This window comes from Coregonus clupeaformis, chromosome 5 (genome assembly GCF_020615455.1).
Source record: "Coregonus clupeaformis isolate EN_2021a chromosome 5, ASM2061545v1, whole genome shotgun sequence".
NCBI classification, from domain to species: domain Eukaryota; kingdom Metazoa; phylum Chordata; class Actinopteri; order Salmoniformes; family Salmonidae; genus Coregonus; species Coregonus clupeaformis.
The window spans coordinates 11,547,186-11,567,281 of record NC_059196.1 but is presented as its reverse complement, the minus strand read 5'-3'; the positions used below and the strand labels follow the sequence as shown (position 1 = coordinate 11,567,281).

At 43.9% G+C, this 20,096-nt stretch overlaps 1 protein-coding gene across 1 annotated transcript in view; it reads right to left on the bottom strand.

The window, feature by feature from the left end:
- Positions 1 to 12,351: 12,351 nt before the first annotated feature.
- The window catches only part of LOC121560279 (rho GTPase-activating protein 35), a 92,195-nt gene continuing 84,450 nt past the window's right edge, over positions 12,352 to 20,096 (bottom strand). Inside the window, exons 5-7 of the mRNA XM_041873295.2 lie at positions 18,469 to 18,600; positions 16,040 to 16,145; positions 12,352 to 15,794 (exon numbers count right to left, since the gene is read on the bottom strand). Of these exons, the coding sequence (XP_041729229.1) occupies positions 15,341 to 15,794; positions 16,040 to 16,145; positions 18,469 to 18,600 (692 nt within the window). The 3' untranslated portion in view covers positions 12,352 to 15,340. The remainder of the gene's footprint in view (positions 15,795 to 16,039; positions 16,146 to 18,468; positions 18,601 to 20,096) is intronic.

Sequence of the window (20,096 nt, the reverse complement as noted above, 5' to 3'; positions counted from 1 at the left end):
AGGTGCCCCTGTATCAGTTTGACTTTAATGATTTATTTTTTACATCATCATCTTCACGCTCCCTCCTCGTGACATGAACGTAACTATCAGCACAAGTCTAAAAAATAATTTGTTTTGTTGTTTGCGCTTTACTATTATGCTACATTCCATTTGCACATTTTACACATGACGGCATTGACCGATTAGAAAACAGTGGAGCTCTTCAGAGGAGGAAGCGAGGGCCATCCTAATCAGTGAATTTCATAAAAATAAAATTTGTGAAACATTAAAAAAGTTATACTTTTTAGATAAAACTATACTAAATATATTCACGTCACCAAATAACTGATTAAAACGCATTGTTCTGCAACGAAGGTCTACAGTAGCCTCAACAGCACCCTCTAGGGTAGCACCATGGTGTACCCGGAGGACAGCTATTTTCCATCCTCTTCTGGGTACATTGACTTCAATACAAAACCTAGGAGGGTCATGGTACTCACACCCTTCCATAAACTTACACAGTAATTATGATGACTTCCAGAGGATGTCCTCCAATCTATCAGAGCTCTTGCAGCATGAACTGACATGTCCATCCAATCAAAGGACCAGATAATTAATCTAGTACTGAAAGCATAAGCTACAGCTAGCTAGCACTGCAGTGTATAAAGTGTGGTGAGTTAGTTGACTCAAAGAGAAAGCAATAGTTGAACAGTTTTGAACAAATTAAGGAGAAGCAGCAGAGAGAGACAGCTATATTTCGTTGTATTTTTTATTCTTCTTAGTTTACCTGTCACTTATTTAGCTAGCTAATGCAGCTAATTTAGCCTACTCAACAACCTGATTCAAACAGAATGGAATGATATTTATGTTAGCTAGCTGGCTAAGGCTATCCAACACTGCAACTCCTCCAAGTCAAGGTAAGCTTTTGGTTTTATAAATTTATTGCCACTGGGGCAATAACTGCTAAACTGCTTGCTGTACACTGCGTGATTGTAAACATGGATTGGATTGTGGGTTTACTAACATGTTAGTTCTAATAGCTAGCTATGTTGACTATGATGTTACCTAATATGGTGACAATGATGTAGCTGTGTAGCAGTTAGCGGTTATGGTATGAAGGTTTGGCTTGGAGAGGTTTTTTCGCCTGGTCAGAAACAGCTAAAGTCCACAAGCGAAGGGAAAAGGTGAGAAGAGGAGGAGAGCGCGTAGATGCGAGTATGTGGCTGCTATGAAAATGAACTGTGTGATCAGGGGTGTATTCCGCCAATTCTGTTGCAAAAATGTTCTTAAATGGAAGCTCCCGAGTGGTGCAGCAGTCTAAGGCACTGCATCTCAGTGCTTGAAGCGTCACCACAGACCCCCTGGTTCAATTCCAGGCTGTATCACAACCGGCCGTGATTGGGAGTCCCATAGGGCGGTGCACAATTGGCCCAGCGTCGTCCGGGTTTGGCCGGTGTAGGCCATCATTGTAAATAAGAATTTGTTCTTAACTGACTTGCCTAGTTAAATAAAGGTAAATACATTTAAAAAAAACTGAACGAAACGGGGATGGACCAACCTGAATTTGTCCAATAGAAACTCTCGTTTTAGTTGCAAAACGGAACGCTTTGCAAGTGTTTGGACTAATGATTACACCCCAGATCAGCTAGATGCAGGCGAGTGGCGCAGTGGTCTAAGGCACTGTATTGCAGTGCTAGCTGTGCCACTAGAGATCCTGGTTCGAATCCAGGCTCTGTCGTAGCCGGCCGCGACCGGGAGACCCATGGGGAGGCGCACAATTGGCCCAGCGTCGTCCAGGATAGGGGAGGGAATGGCCTGCAGGGATGTAGCTCAGTTGGTTGAGCATGGCGTTTGCAACGCCAGGGTTGTGGGTTCAATTCCCACGGGGGGCCAGTAAAAAATAATAAAATATATATATATATATATAAAAATAAAAAAATAATAATGTATGCACTCACTAACTGTAAGTCGCTCTGGATAAGAGCGTCTGCTAAATGGCGTAAATGTAAGTGTTCAAGATGGTATTGAATGTGTCACTGTCTGTAACCTTGATTAGTCCAATTTGTCTCTAGAGGTGCACCTACTTTATAAACTTTAAACTAGGCTAGGTTGTAGCAACCTCATGATGGGTAGGCCTATATGGGAAATTCGAGTATCATGTAGTAGCCTAAACTTATTGATGTTACACAGTCATCCAATATGCTGTAATAGAAATATGGCAATCCTCCTTAACCCTCCCGTTGTCCTAGGGTCAAAATGACCCGCCACTGTGTTGAACCAACTTTATTGAATTTTTATATTTTTGGGATCATTTGTGAGGAGGAGGCAGTGAGACTTTAAAGAAAGTATCACTGCCTCCTTCTCACAAATGATCCAAAAAATATAAAAATTAAATAAAGTTGGTTCAACACAGTGGCGGGTCATTTTGACCCTAGGACAACGGGAGGGTTAAATCGGCACTGGCTGCCACTGGAATTCGACCAGTGTCCTTGAACCCTCTTGCTGCCACCATATATGTAACCCTCAACCCCCATTAATGATGTACATCCATCCAACCATCTCACTTTCAGCTGGTCAATAAGGCCCGTTCCCAGCGAGCGCCGTCATCAATCGGGGTATCAATACCGAAATACCACAGTGACCCAGACAATCAATGCGCACCTCGGGGAGAGAGAGGGCACCAAAATGCATCAATGAGAGTGATCGGTCCCAAGTCGAACTCGGACAGCGCTATTGATAAGAGCATTTCCACCTGTAGCGATGGGAGCGCGTGAGCAGGAGACGTCCGCATCTGAATTCAATACCCCCCCAGCAGCTGCGAGTGAGCTCCAGAAAGACACGGATGAACGGAGATACGTGCCTTGACTGATCATAAGAGCAGCCGGACCAGAACGAAGAATCTTCTATATCTTTCTCCAGAACTTTTCAATCACACCTTGTGGCATAAAACAACGGTACGTAGGTCTATACAATGACTGTCTTTTTTTATCTTTGAAAGTGGGCTAAGTATTCTTTACCATCTCTGGAGTGAGAACTGTGCAGAGAGGGCCTACCTGCTGATTTTGCAGTTTTCTGGGTTGAACTTCACGGTTCATGCTGTGAGAGAAGTAGTCAAGGTTTAACGTCAAGATTATGAATCTGAGATGGGCCGTCTTAAATTATATTGATCCCAATGTGCGGTATTAAGCGTTGTCTCCGAGTTAACACCCAAACCTCGGACAACGCACTCCTGTCTCATAGGGAATAATGCACAAGGCAATGGGACAGAATATCTGAATGCGTGACAAGGAAGCCGCCCAGTGGTAGCCTTGTGTAAGCGCAGCACAGTCCCATAGTGCGTGTAGGCCAATTACCGGTATATATACCTGTGGTGCGCAGGTCAGATGTTTGTTCATCCGCACCCGCCCGCAATTGCTGATAACCCACCCGCTACCGCGCGACTATATGTTTTAAAGTGAAAATCTGAGGCCCGCTATAGCCTGCAATCAAAGACGGTGGAACGATGTTTTGACAGGATTTTTTTTGCCATTATTTAGATGTGTTTCCGCTTAGAATTTCCGACATTTTGGTAGGCTATTTGTTAGTCAACTTGTCTATAATTAGATACATGCAGCTTCTCTTTTATAGAAGACTAAATAAACCCTTGCTCACCAGAATAATGTCATAAATACATAGAATGAATGCTTCAATCTAGTTGACATCGGTTAAGTTCTCTCTGTCATCTTCTTTTGCGGAGAAAAGACCGGGAAGAAAATGCAATAACACCCCCAAAAAACAGAAAATATTTTCCGTGCAAAATTTCCAAATGACATCAGTTTGACCGGTTGTAAGGAAATAGAAAGCTGTGAAAACGACCCAACATGTTTCTGATAATATTTCAGTTCGGCTTGGAAGCATATTTTATGTGGTTTAACTACAACAGCTTTTATGATGTTGATAAAGATAGATACCATCTGTAGAGGTGCTAACTGAGCATTTGCATTCTCTCAAGATGCTGAAAGAAATAAATCATATTTCTCCACACCTCTTCCTGAGTAAATATTTTGCTTACATTTGGTGTATCATTTTACTGCAAGAAATGGTTAATTCTGCAGGAGTTAATATTAAGGCTATCTGAGAGGTTAAAGACCTACAGTCAGTGTCCAGATTTCAGTTCCCATTTAACCCATCTGAACAGTAAGCTACAGATCCCTTGACATGCCATAGGCCTATTTGAGGTCCCCATCTTGTGACTGTCGAATTTGTATAGCGCCTCACAATCATCACACATAACATAGCAGGCATTGCTATCATCCTCTTTTACCACTTCACCAAATCTTTCCTAAACATTACTTTTCTGATCCTCCCGTCTCTTTATTTTCAACTCTCCTTTCGAAGCTTTTCTCTTATTGAATTAAACTCTGACCAGTGGAGGCTCCTCGGAGGAGGAAGGGGAGGACCATCCTCCTTAGTGAATTCCATACAAATAAAATAGTGAAACATTAAAAGTTACATGTCACCAAATAATTAATGAAAACACACTATTTTGCAATGAAGGGTAGCATCGTGGTGTAGCCGGAGGACAGCTAGTTTCCATCCTCCTCTGGGAGGCTCATGGTTCTCACCCACTTCCATAAGACACACAGTAATTATGACAACTTCTGGAGGACATCCTCCAACCTATCAGAGCTCTTGCAGCATGAACTGGCATGTTGTTCACCCAATCAAAGGATCAGAGAATGAATCTAGTACTGAAAGCATAAGCTACAGCTAGCTAGCACTGCAGTGCATAAAATGTGTTGAGTAATTGACTCAAAGACAAAGACAGTAGTTGAACATTAAGGAGAAGCAAGAGAGAGAGAGAGAGAGATTTAGTTGTCTTTTTCTTTCAGTTTTACTTACTTAGCTAACGAATTCAGCTAACTAGTTTAGCTCAAACAGAGAGGGAAGTTATGTAAGCTAGCTGGCTATGACTATCCAACATTGGAACTCTTCCAAGTCAAGGTAAGCTTTTGGTTTATTTTTTTTATTGCCACCGTGGCCCGCCGGTGTAACTGCTAAACTGCTTGCTGTACACTGTACTGCATGATTGTAGCGGGTTTACTAACATGTTAGTTCTAGTAGCTATGTTGACTATGACGTTCGAAAATATGGTGACAATGATGTAGGCTGTGTGTAGCGGTTAATGGTTATGGTATGAAAGTTTGCCTGGTCACAGACAGCTGTTGTGTTGTGCAATGAAGTCCACAAGCAAAGGGAAAAGGTGATAGGAGGAGAGCGCGTAGATGCAAGAAGGAATTATACAATGAGCAAAGTGATCATGCTGTTTGTATGTGGCTGCTATGAAAGTGAACTGTGTTTACAGGTGATTAGGGGTGTATTCATTCCACCGATTCTGTTAAACTTTTCTTAAACGGAAGCAAACCGAACGAAACGGGGATAAACATACCTGAATTTATCCAAAATAAACTCTCATTTGCAACTGTTGGACTAATGATTACACCCTAGATCAGCTAGATGCAGGCAAGAGTGTGCAGGGCAGTATTGAATGTGTCACTGTCTGTCACCTTGATTACTAACATTTTTTTCTCGACCTGTGCACCTAGGTTGTAAACTTTAATTCCTAGGCTAGGTTGAAGCAACCTCATGATGTGTATAGGAAAACTCTGAGTATCATGTAGAAGCCTAAACCTATCGATGTTACATTGAGCTGGGTGAATGGAATATGAATGACAGTCATCCAATATGCTGTAATAGAAATAAGGCCATGCTCATACATTTTTTTTTAACAATCATCCTCCCTCATCTTAAATGGCAGCGCCACTGACTCCGACATTGTCCTTTTTGTCTCTGTGGATTGACTAACTTTTTCTGCCTGTTACCAAAAGCATTTGGTGATTGGCTTGTAGGCTATTTGGGCATGTACAGTTAGACCCTAAAGCTTATGCATTAATGCCAGTTAGCCTAAAATAATGACAGAAAAACCTAAATGTGGCCTATAGATATAAATTGCACAAGGATGATACATTTATGGATTTTTTAAAGGTATTGTTTTCTCTATATTCGCCCACCCACCCTTCATCCAAACAATATTTAATGACCTTAAACCCAGCTGCCCAATAGATATAACCGTGGGTTATGAGTCAACCCGCACATCACTAATATATACATAATTGGTGTGTAGGACAATGTACTGCATGCCTATATACAGTATGACAACATATGGGTAGATAGAGGGAAAACATGTCCTTTACTCTCAAAATCAAACTATTCTGAACAAAAATATATACGCAACATGCAACAATTTCAACCATTTTACAGAGTTACAGTTAATTTAAGGAAAACAGTCAATTGAAATACATTCATTAGATCCTAATCTATGGATTTCACATGACTGGGCAAGGGCGCAGCCATGGGTGGTCCTGGGAGGGCATAGGCACACCCACTTGGGAGCCAGGCCCACCCACTGGGAAGCCAGGCCCAGCCAATCAGAATTAGTTTTCCCCATAAAAGGGCAGAAATACTCCTCAGTTTCATCAGCTGTCCGGTTGACTGGTCTCAGATGATCCCGCAGGTGAAGAAGACAGATGTGGAGGTCCTGGCCTGGCGTGGTTACATATAGTCTGCGGTTGTGAGGCCGGTTGGACGAACTGCCAAATTCTCTAAAACGACACTGGTAAAGAAATGAACATTCAATTCTCTAGCAACAGCTCTGGTGGACATTGCTGAGTCAGAATGCCAATTGCGCGCTCCCTCAAAATGTAGACATCTGTGGCATTGTGTTGTGTGACAAAACTGCACATTTAAGAGTGGTCTTTTATTGTATCCAGCACAAGGTGCACCTGTGTAATGATCATGCTGTTTAATCAGCTTCTTGATATGCTCACTAACAGGGATGTAAACAAATGTGCACAAAATTAGAGTTAAATAAGCTTTTTGTGCGTATGGAAAAATTCTGGGATCTTTTATTTCAGCTCATTAAACATGGGACCAACACTTTACATGTTGTGTTTATATTTTTGTTCAATCTAAATTATATTTCCTGCTGATAAGTGGTCTAGGTAAGAAACCTTAGCATCACTGTCCTTGTATCTCTTTGTGATGACTTGATTGGTTGAAACCACAATGATGAAGTCCTATCCAGACCTCCAAAAATGAGCAGTGGAGTACTAGACACCACCTCTATTCTAACAGAGTCCCTATACCCTGATCGTTAATGCGATGGTCCATCTCCAGGTCATCAAACCATCCACAGCTCCCCCTTGACACCCCCTAAAGGTCGTAGTTCAGAGGTCAGTCTTCCTGTGTGCTCATGAGGCTGCCCTTTTCAGTCCCAATCAGCAGCTCTTTTTCCCAGCGGCCAGAATGAAGACGCGTGACAAAGGTCACGGAAATGGATTTACTTTTCATTTGACTGGATGAAAAAGGTCAGAGGAAGGGCACCCCAAAATGGCACACAACCCTGCAACCTCACAGGGACTGTGGGAATTGCTGTGCCACTGTGACCTCCAAACGGACCCATCATAGGAAGAGACTAGTGGTAGAAAAAGTACCCAATGGTCATACTTGAGTAAAAGTAAAGATACCTTAACCTCTATGGTATCGGTGTCCCGTATATGGGACGGTTGAGCTAACGTGCGCTAATGTGATTAGCATGACTGTTGTAAGTAACAGCAAACTTTCCGGGACATAGATATGTCTTATATGGGCAGAAAGTTTAAATTCTTGTTAATCTAACTGCACTGTCCAATTTACAGTAGCTATTACAGTGAAAAAATATCATGCTATTGTTTGAGGAGAGTGCACAACAACAAAAAACTTATCACGGCAACTAGTTTGATACTTTCACCTCTGAAGTTAAATAATGTACTTACATTCAGTAATCTTGCTCTGATTTGTCATCCTAAGGGTCCCAGAGATAAAATGTAGCATAGTTTTGTTTGATAAAATCCATTGTTATATTCAAATGTAGGAACTGGGTTCTACAGTTTGAACCCCTGCTGTCTCTGGCTCCACACCCACCCCGCCCGGCCATCTAGATGTGTGAAAGTTAGTGTATAAGCTAATGATCCATCATGTATGACATTCCTGGGAGTGTGTAAACTTACATTTTGTATTACCATATCATATTTGTATGTTCTCTATAGTTATGTACTTGAAAATGTATCAATTGACCAATTCGGCACAGTTGGGCAGACTTGATACAAAATAGTCCAGTATGTGTTATATTCTCCTATATTAATTTCACATTTCCACAAACTTCTAAGTGTTTCCTTCCAAATTGTATCGAGAATATGCATATCCTTGCTTCAGGTCCTGAGCTACAGGCAGATGTCATTTTAGGCGAAAATTGAAAAAAAGGGTCCGATCCTTAAGAGGTTAATAGAAAATGACAAGTAAAAGTGAAAGTCACCCAGTAAAATACTACTTGAGTAAAAGTCTAAAAGTATTTGATTTTAAATATACTTAAGTATCAAAACTACACTACCAGTCAAAAGTTTTAGAACACCTACTCATTCAAGGGTTTTTCTTTATTTTCTACATAATAGTGAAGACATCAAAACTATGAAGTAACACATATGGAATCATGTAGTAACCAAACAAGTGTTAAACAAATCAAAATATATTTTATATTTGATTTTCCTCAAATAGCCACCCTTTGCCTTGATGACAGCTTGGCATTCTTTCAACCAGCTTCATGAGGTAGTTACCTGGAATGCATTTCAATTAACAGGTGTGCCTTCTTAAAAGTTAATTTGTGGAATTTATTTCCTTCTTAATGCGTTTGAGCCAATCAGTTGTGTTGTGACAAGGTAGGGGGGGTATACAGAAGATAGCCCTATTTGGTAAAAGACCAAGTCCATATTATGTCAAGAACAGCTCAAATAAGCAAAGAGAAACGACAGTCCATCATTACTTTAAAGACAGGAAGGTCAGTCAATACGGAACATTTCAAGAACTTTGAAAGTTTCTTCAAGTGCAGTTGCAAAAAACATCAAGCGCTATGATGAAACTGGCTCTCATGAGGACCGCCACAGGAATGGAAGACCCAGAGTTACCTCTGCTGCAGAAGATAAGTTCATTAGAGTTACCAGCCTCAGAAATTGTAGCCCAAATAAATGCTTCACAGAGTTCAAGTAACAGACACATCAACATCAACTGTTCAGAGGAGACTGTGTGAATCAGGCCTTCATGGTCGAATTGCTGCAAAGAAACCACTACTAAAGGACACCAATAAGAAGCAGAGACTTGCTTGGGCCAAGAAACACGAGGAAGGAATTTGTCCTTTGATCTCGAGTCCAAATTAGAGATTTTTGGTTTCAACTGCTGTGTCTTTGTGAGACGCGGTGTGGGTGAACGGATGATCTCTGCATGTGTATTTCCCACCGAAAAGCATGGAGGAGGAGGTGTTATGGTGTGGGGGTGCTCTGCTGGTGACACTGTCTGTGATTTATTTAGAATTCAAGGCACACTTAACCAGCATGGCTACCACAGCATTCTGCAGCGATACGCCATCCCATCTGGTTTGCACTTAGTGGGATTATAATTTGTTTTTCAACAGGACAATGACCCAACACACCTCCAGGCTGTGTAAGGACTATTTTACCAAGAAGGAGAGTGATGGAGTGCTGCATCAGATGAATTGGCCTCCACAATCCCCCGACCTGAACCAAATTGAGATGGTTTGGGATGAGTCGGACCGCAGAGTGAAGGAAAAGCAGCCAACAAGTGCTCAGCATATGTGGGAACTCCTTCAAGACTGTTGGAAAAGCATTCCAGGTGAAGCTGGTTGAGAGAATGCCAAGAGTGTGCAAAGCTATCATCAAGGCAAAGGTTGGCTATTTGAAGAATCTCAAATATATTTTGATTTGTTCAACACTATTTTGGTTACTACATGATTCCATATGTGTTATTTAATAGTTTTGATGTCTTCACTATTATTCTACAATGTAGACATTTTGACCGGTAGTGTAAATGTAATTGCTCAAATATACTTAAGTATGAGAAGTAAAAATGTAAATCATTTCAAATTATATTAAGCAAACGGCACTATTTTCTTGTTTTTTACATTTACGGATAGCCAGGGGCACACTCCAACACAGAGACATAATTTACAAAGGAAACGTGTTTAGTGAGTCCGCCAGATCAGAGGCAGTAGGGAAGACCAGGGATGTTCTCTTAATAAGTGTGTGAAATAGACCATTTTCCTGTCCTGCTAACCATTCAAAATGTAACGAGTACTTTTGCGTGTCAGGGAAAATGTATGGAGTAAAAAGTACATTATTTTCTTTAAGAATGTAGTGAAGTAAAATTAAAAGTTGTCAAAAATATAAATAGTAAAGTAAAGTACAGATACCCCAAAAAACTACTTAAGTACTTTACACCATAGGAAGAGACACAGTCACGTGAGATTAAAGTAAAATGTAGCAAATCATTACTCTAGTAAAGGTCTTCTAGTGTTCTAGGCAGTTTTCATAGGGAAAAGTAACTTGACTACACTAGAAGTTAACTCTGTCTTCTTAGAATATAATGATTAGAAACACCTGTCAACTGTGGAAAAGTACTTACTTAGGCCCATTGCCCCATGAGGAGCATAGGCCATCAATGATGCCGGCCTCTCCAGCGAACTCGACATTGGGCAGTTTTCTCCATTTCATTCCAGGAGTAGCCAATCTTTCTGTGGAAATAAGTTGTATTCATTTATTTCATTCATTCGTTCATTCATTTCCAGTCAGTGACATATGGCCATATTTCTTAATCCATTGTTTCATCTTTGACACCTATTCTCACAGTACAAACTGATAATACTATATGTATAAGCAGAGCTGTGTGCGGTGTGCCAGGAGGTGGGTTTGCACAGACAGACAGGAGGCAGGTTTTACAAGATTGATTTATTAACTATAATACAGGTCACGTAAGGCCTTGCTGTATACACCATTCCTATTGAGACAAATAACCATACTCTTAGCAAATAATGACAGCATTTTTATGTGTTTATGTATTTTTTTTTCAGTTTACTTCATTTTATCTTTTATACAGGTTACATTTTTTTCCATTATTTCTTAGTTTTTTAATCTTCTTCTCTTAAATACCGAGAGTGGTCGAGCCCCCTCCCTTGCCTGGGCAAAAATCATGCACTATACTGGGCTGGCCTCTTCACCATTCACAAAATTGTTTAAAAAACGTTTTGTTTTTTTAATTATTAAAAGAAAAAAGAAAAACAATTCTATCACCATTGACTAAAGGGCAAAGTGTTAGACCCCCTAAAATACAAATAAACAACCATTTGAATATAGTTTGCTTGTTTCTCATTTTAACTTAACAGACCATCTGTCACCATTGTTGCAAAGAAAAAGAAAAGCAACGCAGCCATATAAGATCACAGAACCAAAGTCACATTTTTAATACAATTGTTTTTTTCCCCATTTACCGCTTTGCTTCCTCTCTCCCCCACCCTTTTTTTTTAGTCTTTGGCTGCCTCACAGTCTGTTCAGTATTAACACATTGATATACACAGGGAATGCCACTGACCGGCATTTAAAAGTACCAGAGTTTGCCCCCCCACCCCCCCCTCCTCCCTCCATCTCCCAAATAATGATCCCATTCACCGCTCGCTCGCTCACTCACTCACTCACTCACTCACTCACTCACTCACTCACTCACTCACTCACTCACTCACTCACTCACCACTCACTCACTCACCACTCACTCACTCACTCACTCACCACTCACTCACCACTCACTCACTCACTCACTCACCACTCACCACCACCACTCACTCACTACTCACCACCACCACCACCACTCACTCACTCACTCACCACCACTCACTCACTCACTCACTCACTCACTCACTCACTCACCACCACTCACTCACCACTCACCACCACTCACTCACTCACTCACCACCACTCACTCACCACTCACTCACCACTCACTCACTCACTCACCACTCACCACCACTCACCACTCACTCACTCACTCACTCACCACTCACTCACCCACCACTCACTCACTCACTCACTCACTCACTCACTCACTCACCACTCACTCACTCACCACTCACCACTCACTCACTCACTCACTCACTCACCACCACTCACCACTCACTCACCACTCACTCACTCACTCACCACCACTCACTCACTCCACCACTCACTCACCACTCACTCACTCACCACTCACTCACTCACTCACCACTCACCACCACTCACTCACTCACTCACTCACTCACCACTCACTCACTCACTCACTCACTCACTCACCACCACCACCACCACTCACCACTCACTCACCACTCACTCACTCACTCACTCACTCACTCACCACTCACTCACCACCTCACTCACTCACCACTCACTCACCACTCACCACTCACCACTCACTCACCACTCACTCACTCACTCACTCACTCACTCACTCACTCACTCACTCACTCACTCACTCACTCACTCACTCACTCACCATCTGTGAAAAGTAAACCTATAGCTAACTAAGAGGACAACTGTGGTCAGGTCCAGCTTACATCAAGTGGGGCAATGACCGTGAGGATACATGCATTCTCCACTGTAAGTGACATGGTCTTTCTTTAGGGTTGAGTTACACTGATGTCTGGCTACTGTTGACAGCTCAAATGACATCAGTCCCTAACACAGACAAACAAACATGTCATATAGGTGGTGTATACTTATAGGAGATCATTGGGTTGGCGTCAGGGTATAACTCTGGTGATTTGCAGGGAGGCCTGTCAGTCAAGACAATGGGAACTGGAGAGACGTGGAGACAGGCATGAGTGTGTAAAGCTGAGGGTCAAAATGAAACAAATTACATGACCTTGGTTTCACTCTTTCTAATGTGTGCGATCAAACAGGTTTCTATGACAACCACAGACAGAACCATGGAATTCCGCAGTCATCAACACAGATGAATAGACTGTCTGTTCTGCTCCATCCTGGAGCGTCTCTCTGGACCAGGGAACGGTGCCGTGTCAAAAGAGGGCAGGGGTACCAAGTGGTGCCAACCAGGAAGTGGGACATCAATAAACATATGATGGCACTGAGGGACTATCAACACCACTGGCTGCGTTTCAATACTCTAAACTAGCTTCCTCATCTCCTTTCCTTTGTGTCCATCCTGGTCATACTCAGCTGAATGGATCTGAACAGCTATCCTGAGCCAGCCTCAGTACAAAAACACATGACTACACATCACTACGTACTGCCAACTAGCAGAGCACAACTGGACACTAGACTAGTCACTGGACTGTCTGCATCATGGACAGCTGACATGAAAATCTATGTTGTCATACACTCCTTCAACACTAACTCTGGAGAGTATATATCTCTAGCAAAGTGCTGGCAGCCTAGCAACACAACAGATATGATCATCATCCATAGGCTAATCTCAATGCAGTTCATATGGCTTTCATAGTATAGACTCTCCATCTACGTTATATACAAATAATTCCTATTGGGCATTTGACTTGACATTCAATAGATAAATATGGGGGATTACGCATGTAGAAAGATCTGTTACACCCAAGGTGGGGGTGGAGAGAATAGTGTTACGCCCATGCAGTGGTGGGTGAGGTCATAGCTGCAGTAACTATGTTGTCCACCAGATGGCAATGGTGTGTTCTCAGAGAGATGGCTACATGACTTCACAACGCATTAGATGTGGTGAGAAACTGTTATGTCGCACTTCTCACTAAAGAGGCTCCCAAAAGTGCTCTGCAGTCTCTCAATCTCAATAAACTTCAGAGAGCTCTACACTAATGATTCTCCCGCTCTCTACCATATTAGAAGCATGTGCACACACACACACACACACACACACACACACACACACACACACACACACACACATACACACACACACACACACACACATACACACACACACAAAGGTCATGCTCCCATGTCTCTCCAGGCTTCCAAACCCCTCATGGGTAACAGGAGGAAGAGTGAATTCCCTGCCACCACTTCCCAATGCCTCCTGGGATCCTTAAGGGAATCGTTATGGCTGTTCCTCTCGGCATTCCGTGTCGAAGAGCCTAAATGCTGTAAAGTGCATCCCTGAATCCCACCCCTTCCCAATCCCTATCCCTCCTAATTCTCCCTGCCAGTTATTCCCTCCCTTCACAGAGAGCACAAGGGCCAATAAGAAGTAAGCATGGACATCTGACAGGAGGGACTTGCTGTGTGAGAGTGCATTCTGATTGGTCAGTCATCAACGGAACACTCTCCAAAACTGATCCACAGTTTCAAAAGCAAAATGGAAGCATAGGGTGGAAAGAGAGAAAAAAGGTGGAACAACATTAAACATCAGGAAGAAACAGGGGGTAAAGACATCCTCTTTAATCAAAAGAAAAACAGAAGTCTTCCAGCATTGCCTGGAGGCTCCGGGGCATGGGGTCAGAGAAGAGAGAGAAGAATAGAGGAGCTCTCCCAAGATGCAGAGGATGTGAGAGCACCCAAAGTTCTGTGCTCCAGCCTCCCTGCAGATCCAGTTAGTTGAGACTTTTGTTCTTAGCGTTAGCTCTGGTTGTAGCAGACCCTGAAGCGGAGGGGTGGGGGTTTAGGAAGTATTTTGAAGTGGAAGCTAGTCCATGGGGGAAGAGGTGAAGCCTGCCTCTAGTCCATTTCCTGGTAACAATGGTCAAATAAACACAGAGAAGCTACTGGTCCTCCCTTCACCTGGATTAACCTGGGGGGATAGGGCAGTCGCTGGCAATCCACAGCCCGATCGCGGTGAGGGGTGGCTGGGCAAGGCAGGTGGGGCGCTGGTGAGTGGTTTTAGAGTCCAGCTAGAAGGTCCATACAGTTCATGTTCCCTCCCACAGATACCTTGCCTGGCTACGGTCAGCAGTTCTGAGGTCTCTTATGGTTGGGGAGGGACATGACACATGGTGTTTCCTGGGTGTTACTCCCTCACTGAGCCCAAATGACATGGGCTGGCGACACAGGGGTGTCTGGGTGAGGCTCCAGTGGGAGGGCAGCAGAGTGTGTGTGTGTGTGTTGGAGGGGGAGGTACTCACTAAGGCAGTGGAGAAGGGGGCAGAAGAAGTGGTAGAGAGAGAAGAGTCAAGAGACTACATGTTCTACTAGTGGCTCACTACCCTGCGTAGTGTGTGTGTGTATATCCTTAAACGCAATGGGGGTTGGATAACCCCCTCTCCCAACAGTTTTTCCCTATATGTACTGCATCTCACTCACCCGCTCATCTCTTTTGCTTTGCCGGTCTCTCAAACTCATTCCCTTCTCTTTCTCTCCATATTTCTCACCACTTACACTTCTCTCTCACCGCTCCCTCATACCTAGCTCTGAATCTCAAACTCCTTCCATCTCTATCTCTAATCTCTCTCTTTCCTTCCATCCCTGGTTCACAGCATGTGTTGTTCCGTGGGGGGGTGATGGGGGTGCAGGGGAGGCAGCAGGGCCTGGATGGGGGACTGGGGGGTGTGGGGCGGGGACTGCTGGATCTGGGTATGGGGCGGCCCGTAGTGGGGGATGACGGGCGGCGTGGTGGGCATAACGTAAGGGGCCGGAGCGGGTGTGAGGGAAGGAGAGTTGTAGGCCAAGGAGGAGTAGGCCGAGGTTCCCCCGTGGGAGGAGAGGGTGGCAGTGGGGGAGGCGTGCCCGCTAAGGGTGTCAGACAGGGGCTGATTGTAGAAGAAGAAAGCACACTGGTGGATGAAGGACTCGATGATTGTCTGGTAGGTCCGCGTGGCCGTCAGGGCATCCATAGTGGTGAAGTCGGGCCGCATCAGAGTAGGCCAGAAACAGATGGACAGATTCTCACTGGTCATCAGGTTCAAACGGTTATTCTGGCTCACCCTGAGGGAGGGTTAAGGGAGAGACAGAGAGATAGAAAACACAATGTAAATTGAAATAAATCATAAAGTAACAGTCTAGAAATCTAAACTCTGCAGTGTTTGTGCTATGACTCAATTGACTGAATTTAAAGCTGACTCAATGGAGCCAGGGGTATAGCGGGCAGGGTGGAAGGTCAAAGGTCGCGGGGTGGATGACTGTTACTGTAGTCAGCATGGCTGTCACAGCCCTGTCACCTAGCCACTCACTTGTTCAAGTGGTTGATGACGTATTTGAAGACGTCGTAGTTTTCCCTGGGGAAGCGGCGCAGGATGTCCTTCATGGCGTGAACCCGCTGATCCCTATCATTGATCTCTGATTGGGCGACAAGAGACAGGAGAGGTTAGAGAGGAAGAATGAAAGAACATGAATGCACACACACAACCAGACAAAGGCCACACACATGCAGGGACGGGGAGGGGGGGAAGCATGGCACACACTGACACAAACTGAAATCACAGCTGAGAGTCAGCGATGACTTAAAGCATAGCAGTGATCACACACACAGTTATAAACCCATACACACATGAACACACACAGGTCCTCTGGGTGTGCTGAGCCCAATGGTAGGAGTGAGTCAGACAAGCTATCAGCACTCCAACACAGCCAGTCTTGTGTGTCTCCATGTGTGCGAGGCAGATGGAGTCACTCTCTCACACACACACAGCATTTCACGTTATCCAGCTCCTTCTTCAAACCCAGTCGTGTTCACTTCTTCTGCAGTCTACAGTCATACACAGAGTTCTGCAATCCATCCTGTAATTGTTACTTTTTGAACTACTCTTTAAAACAGTGTGTGTAGCGTCTCTCTCCTGCTGCAGGCTGCAGGGTTTTATCAGGGTTTTGTCACGGCTCAGGGGCCTCGCTCACACGCACGCACACACACTGCTCACTGAGTGATGGCCGCCCTCCGGAGTAGAGGTAAATCTCTGGGCCGCGACCCTACACCTTAAATCTACACGACAACGGATTACAAAACTCAATGGGGGTGACAGACCGGAGTGGAAAGAAGTCCACTTGTTAATCTAACATTCTGTATGAATTTGGTTTGTCTTTCTTCACAGCAAATGTGTGCGTCTTCCAGTGGAGGTTCCTCAGAGGAGGAAGGGGAGAACCATTCTCCTCAGTGAATTTTCAGTGAAAAAGTTATCCTTTTTAGATAAAACTATACTAAATATATTCACGTCACTAAATAATTGATTAAAACACACTGTTTTGCAATGAAGGTCTACAGTAGCCTCAACAGCACTCTGCAGGGTAGCACCATGGTGTAGCCGGAGGACAGCTAGCTTCCATCCTCCTCTGGGTACATTTACTTCAATACAAAACCTAGGAGGCTCGTGGTTCTCACCCCCTTCCATAGATTTACACAGTAATTATGACAACTTCCACGGGACGTCCTCCAACCTATCAGAGCTCTTGCATCATGAACTGACATGTTGTCCACCCAATCAAAGGATCAAAGAATGAATCTAGTACTAAAAGCATAAAATGTGGTGAGTAGTTGACTCAAAGAGAGAGAAAGTTAATTTCTTCAAAAATGGAGAAGCAAGAGAGAGAGATTGCTATATTTAGTTGTATTTATTCTCTCTTACATAGCTAGTGAATGTAGCTAGCTAGTTTAGCCTACACAAACACCTGGCTCAAACAGAGAGGGAAGCTGTTAGCTAGCTGGCTATGGCTACCAAACACGGGAACTCTAAGTCAAGGTAAGGGCCCGCCGGTGTAACTGATAAACTGCTTGCTGCTGACTGTACACTGTACTGCATAATTGTAGCGGGTTTACTAACGCATTAGTTCTAGTAGCTATGTTGACCATGACGTTAATATGGTGACAACAATGTAGGCTGCTGTGTGGAGTGGTTAGTGGTTATGATATGAAGGTTTGCTTGTAAAGGTTTTTTCGCCCGGTCATAGACAGCTGATGTGTTGTGCACTGAAGTCCACAAGCGAAGGGAAAAGGTGAGAGGAGGAGAGCGAGTAGATGCGAGAAGGAATTATACAATGATCAAAGGAATCATACTGTTTGTATGTGGCTGCTATGAAAGTGAACTGTGTTTGCGTGTGATCCGCTGATTCGGTTCAAACATTTCTTAAATGGAAGCAAACGGAATGAAACTGGATAAACGTACCTGAATATGTATAATAGAAAACTCTTGTTTGCAACTGTTGGACTAATGTTTACACTCTAGATCAGCTAGATGCAGGCAAGAGAGTGCAAGGTGGTATTGAATGTGTCAATGTCTGTTACCTTGATTACTCAAATTTCTCTAGCCCTGTTCACTTAAGTTGTAAACTTTCATTCCTAGGTTGTAGCAACCTCCTGAAGAGTATAGGGAAAATTGTAATATCATGTAGTAGCCTAAACCTATCGATGTTACATTGAGCTAGGTGAATGGAATATGAATGACAGCCATCCAATATGCTGTAATAGAAATAAGGCCATGCTCATAAAAAAAAGTGTCCTCCCTCATCTTAAAATGGCACTGGTTTCTTCATAGAGACCAAGTAGGTTGAGCAAGGACAACCCTTTCTCTCCCCAGCCCCAGACCCCCTCTCCCCACCCCAGCCCCTCTCTCCCCAAACCTCTTTCCCCAGCCCCCCTTTCTCCACCCCTCTCCCCAGCCCCATGTCTTACTGAATGCCTCCACCAGTTCGATCTGATGGCTGTAGGGCACCAGGGGTTCAGGCAGCTCAGAGAAGAAGGCCTTCATGGCCCCGGCCACTGTGTTGATAGTGAAGTCCTTCTCCACCAGGTCCAGGTTATGGTCTAGCAGGGAGACAGAGAGACAGCGACAGAGGGATTCATTAGAATAAGACATGGAAGAGACACCTGATTTAGGATATGATCTGCAAGAGACAATATGAAACACGTGTACACACACACAGTCTGCCTTAAACTCATTTGTTTTACTGCTATAGTATCACCCCACCTGGTGATAGACTAAAATACCTGAATAAACAACCAACAACACCAGCACACAAAGTTCTGCTCATCCCATTAGAAGGAACTGCATCCAATTGGCTACAGCTCCTCAGTGAGTCTCTCTTATTCTGTGTGGCAGCTCAGTATAAGTGACCACATGGGAGAGAGTGGGAATGAGGTTGGCAGCACCAGAAGCACAACTGCTGAATAAAACTATAAACCAAGAGTAATCACAGGCGTCGCCTGCCCCACTGACATGGGCTTGTTGTACAAAACACAGAGAAAGAGTGTGAGAGAAGGAGGGGAGGAGAGAAGGAAGGGGGTGAAGGAGGGGAAGAGAGAAGGAAGGGGGTGGAGGAGGGGAAGAGAGAAGGAAGGGGGTGAAGGAGGGGAGGAGAGAAGGATAAGGAAATTAGACTATTAAACCCTTCTCTGATGACTCTCTCCTATCTATAACAAATGTAGAGGAAGGGAGGCATGGAGATGGGGGGAAATAGAAAGGAGGGGGGGGATTGAGAGAGATAGCGATGGTGAGGGGATAGCAAGGAGGAATGAAAAAGAGAGAGTGGAGGAAAAGAGGACCTGTTGTGTTCATAACAGACCAGCTTCAGTGATAACACTGGTCCCAAGTCAGTTCTCACCCAGTAATGCCTAGTGCTATCCGGTTCAGACCTGTTTTCAGACCAGGCCTCAGAGTGAGCTCCAGATCTCAGTGCTCCTAGAGCCCGGTTCAGATACAACAGCCGACATAAGGAGAGACGAGACCAAACTAGCCAGTTTTAGAATTTTGTGTTGAAGAACAGTTGACTAAAGACAGGGCATTCAGATCAAGACGACGATACGGGCAGTTGAGACTGTTTCCACGGTAACAGTAAATCAGTGACTCGATACAACTTTGATACAAAGTGCAAAGTTGCCACTTGTTGTAGAACGGCGTTGTAGAAAACCAGTATCATGAAATACATGCACCAGAAACAGGGCACACTGTGACTTTTCAGATAAATATCAGTAAGCTAGGCTCGCTAACAGCAGCAAAATAGCTAGCTAGCAGTCTGCTTGGCTAAACACAGAACGTCAGCGCACTGCTCTCTGATTGGCTAAACGGATCCGTCTCATCCCAAGTCTTTAGCTAAAATTTGACATGTTGAACCTTGGAAACTCCAACAGCCGACATGAGACGTTCTAAAACTAGACGGTTCAGATCAAGAAAACCTCATTCTAAAACTGCATAAAACCGTCTCGTCTGTTGGATCTGAACTGGGCTTTAGAGATCTCCGACACAACAGGTGTGGTTCTAACGCTATGGGTTACCTGTGCTGTAAGGGGTGGCTAGGTGATAG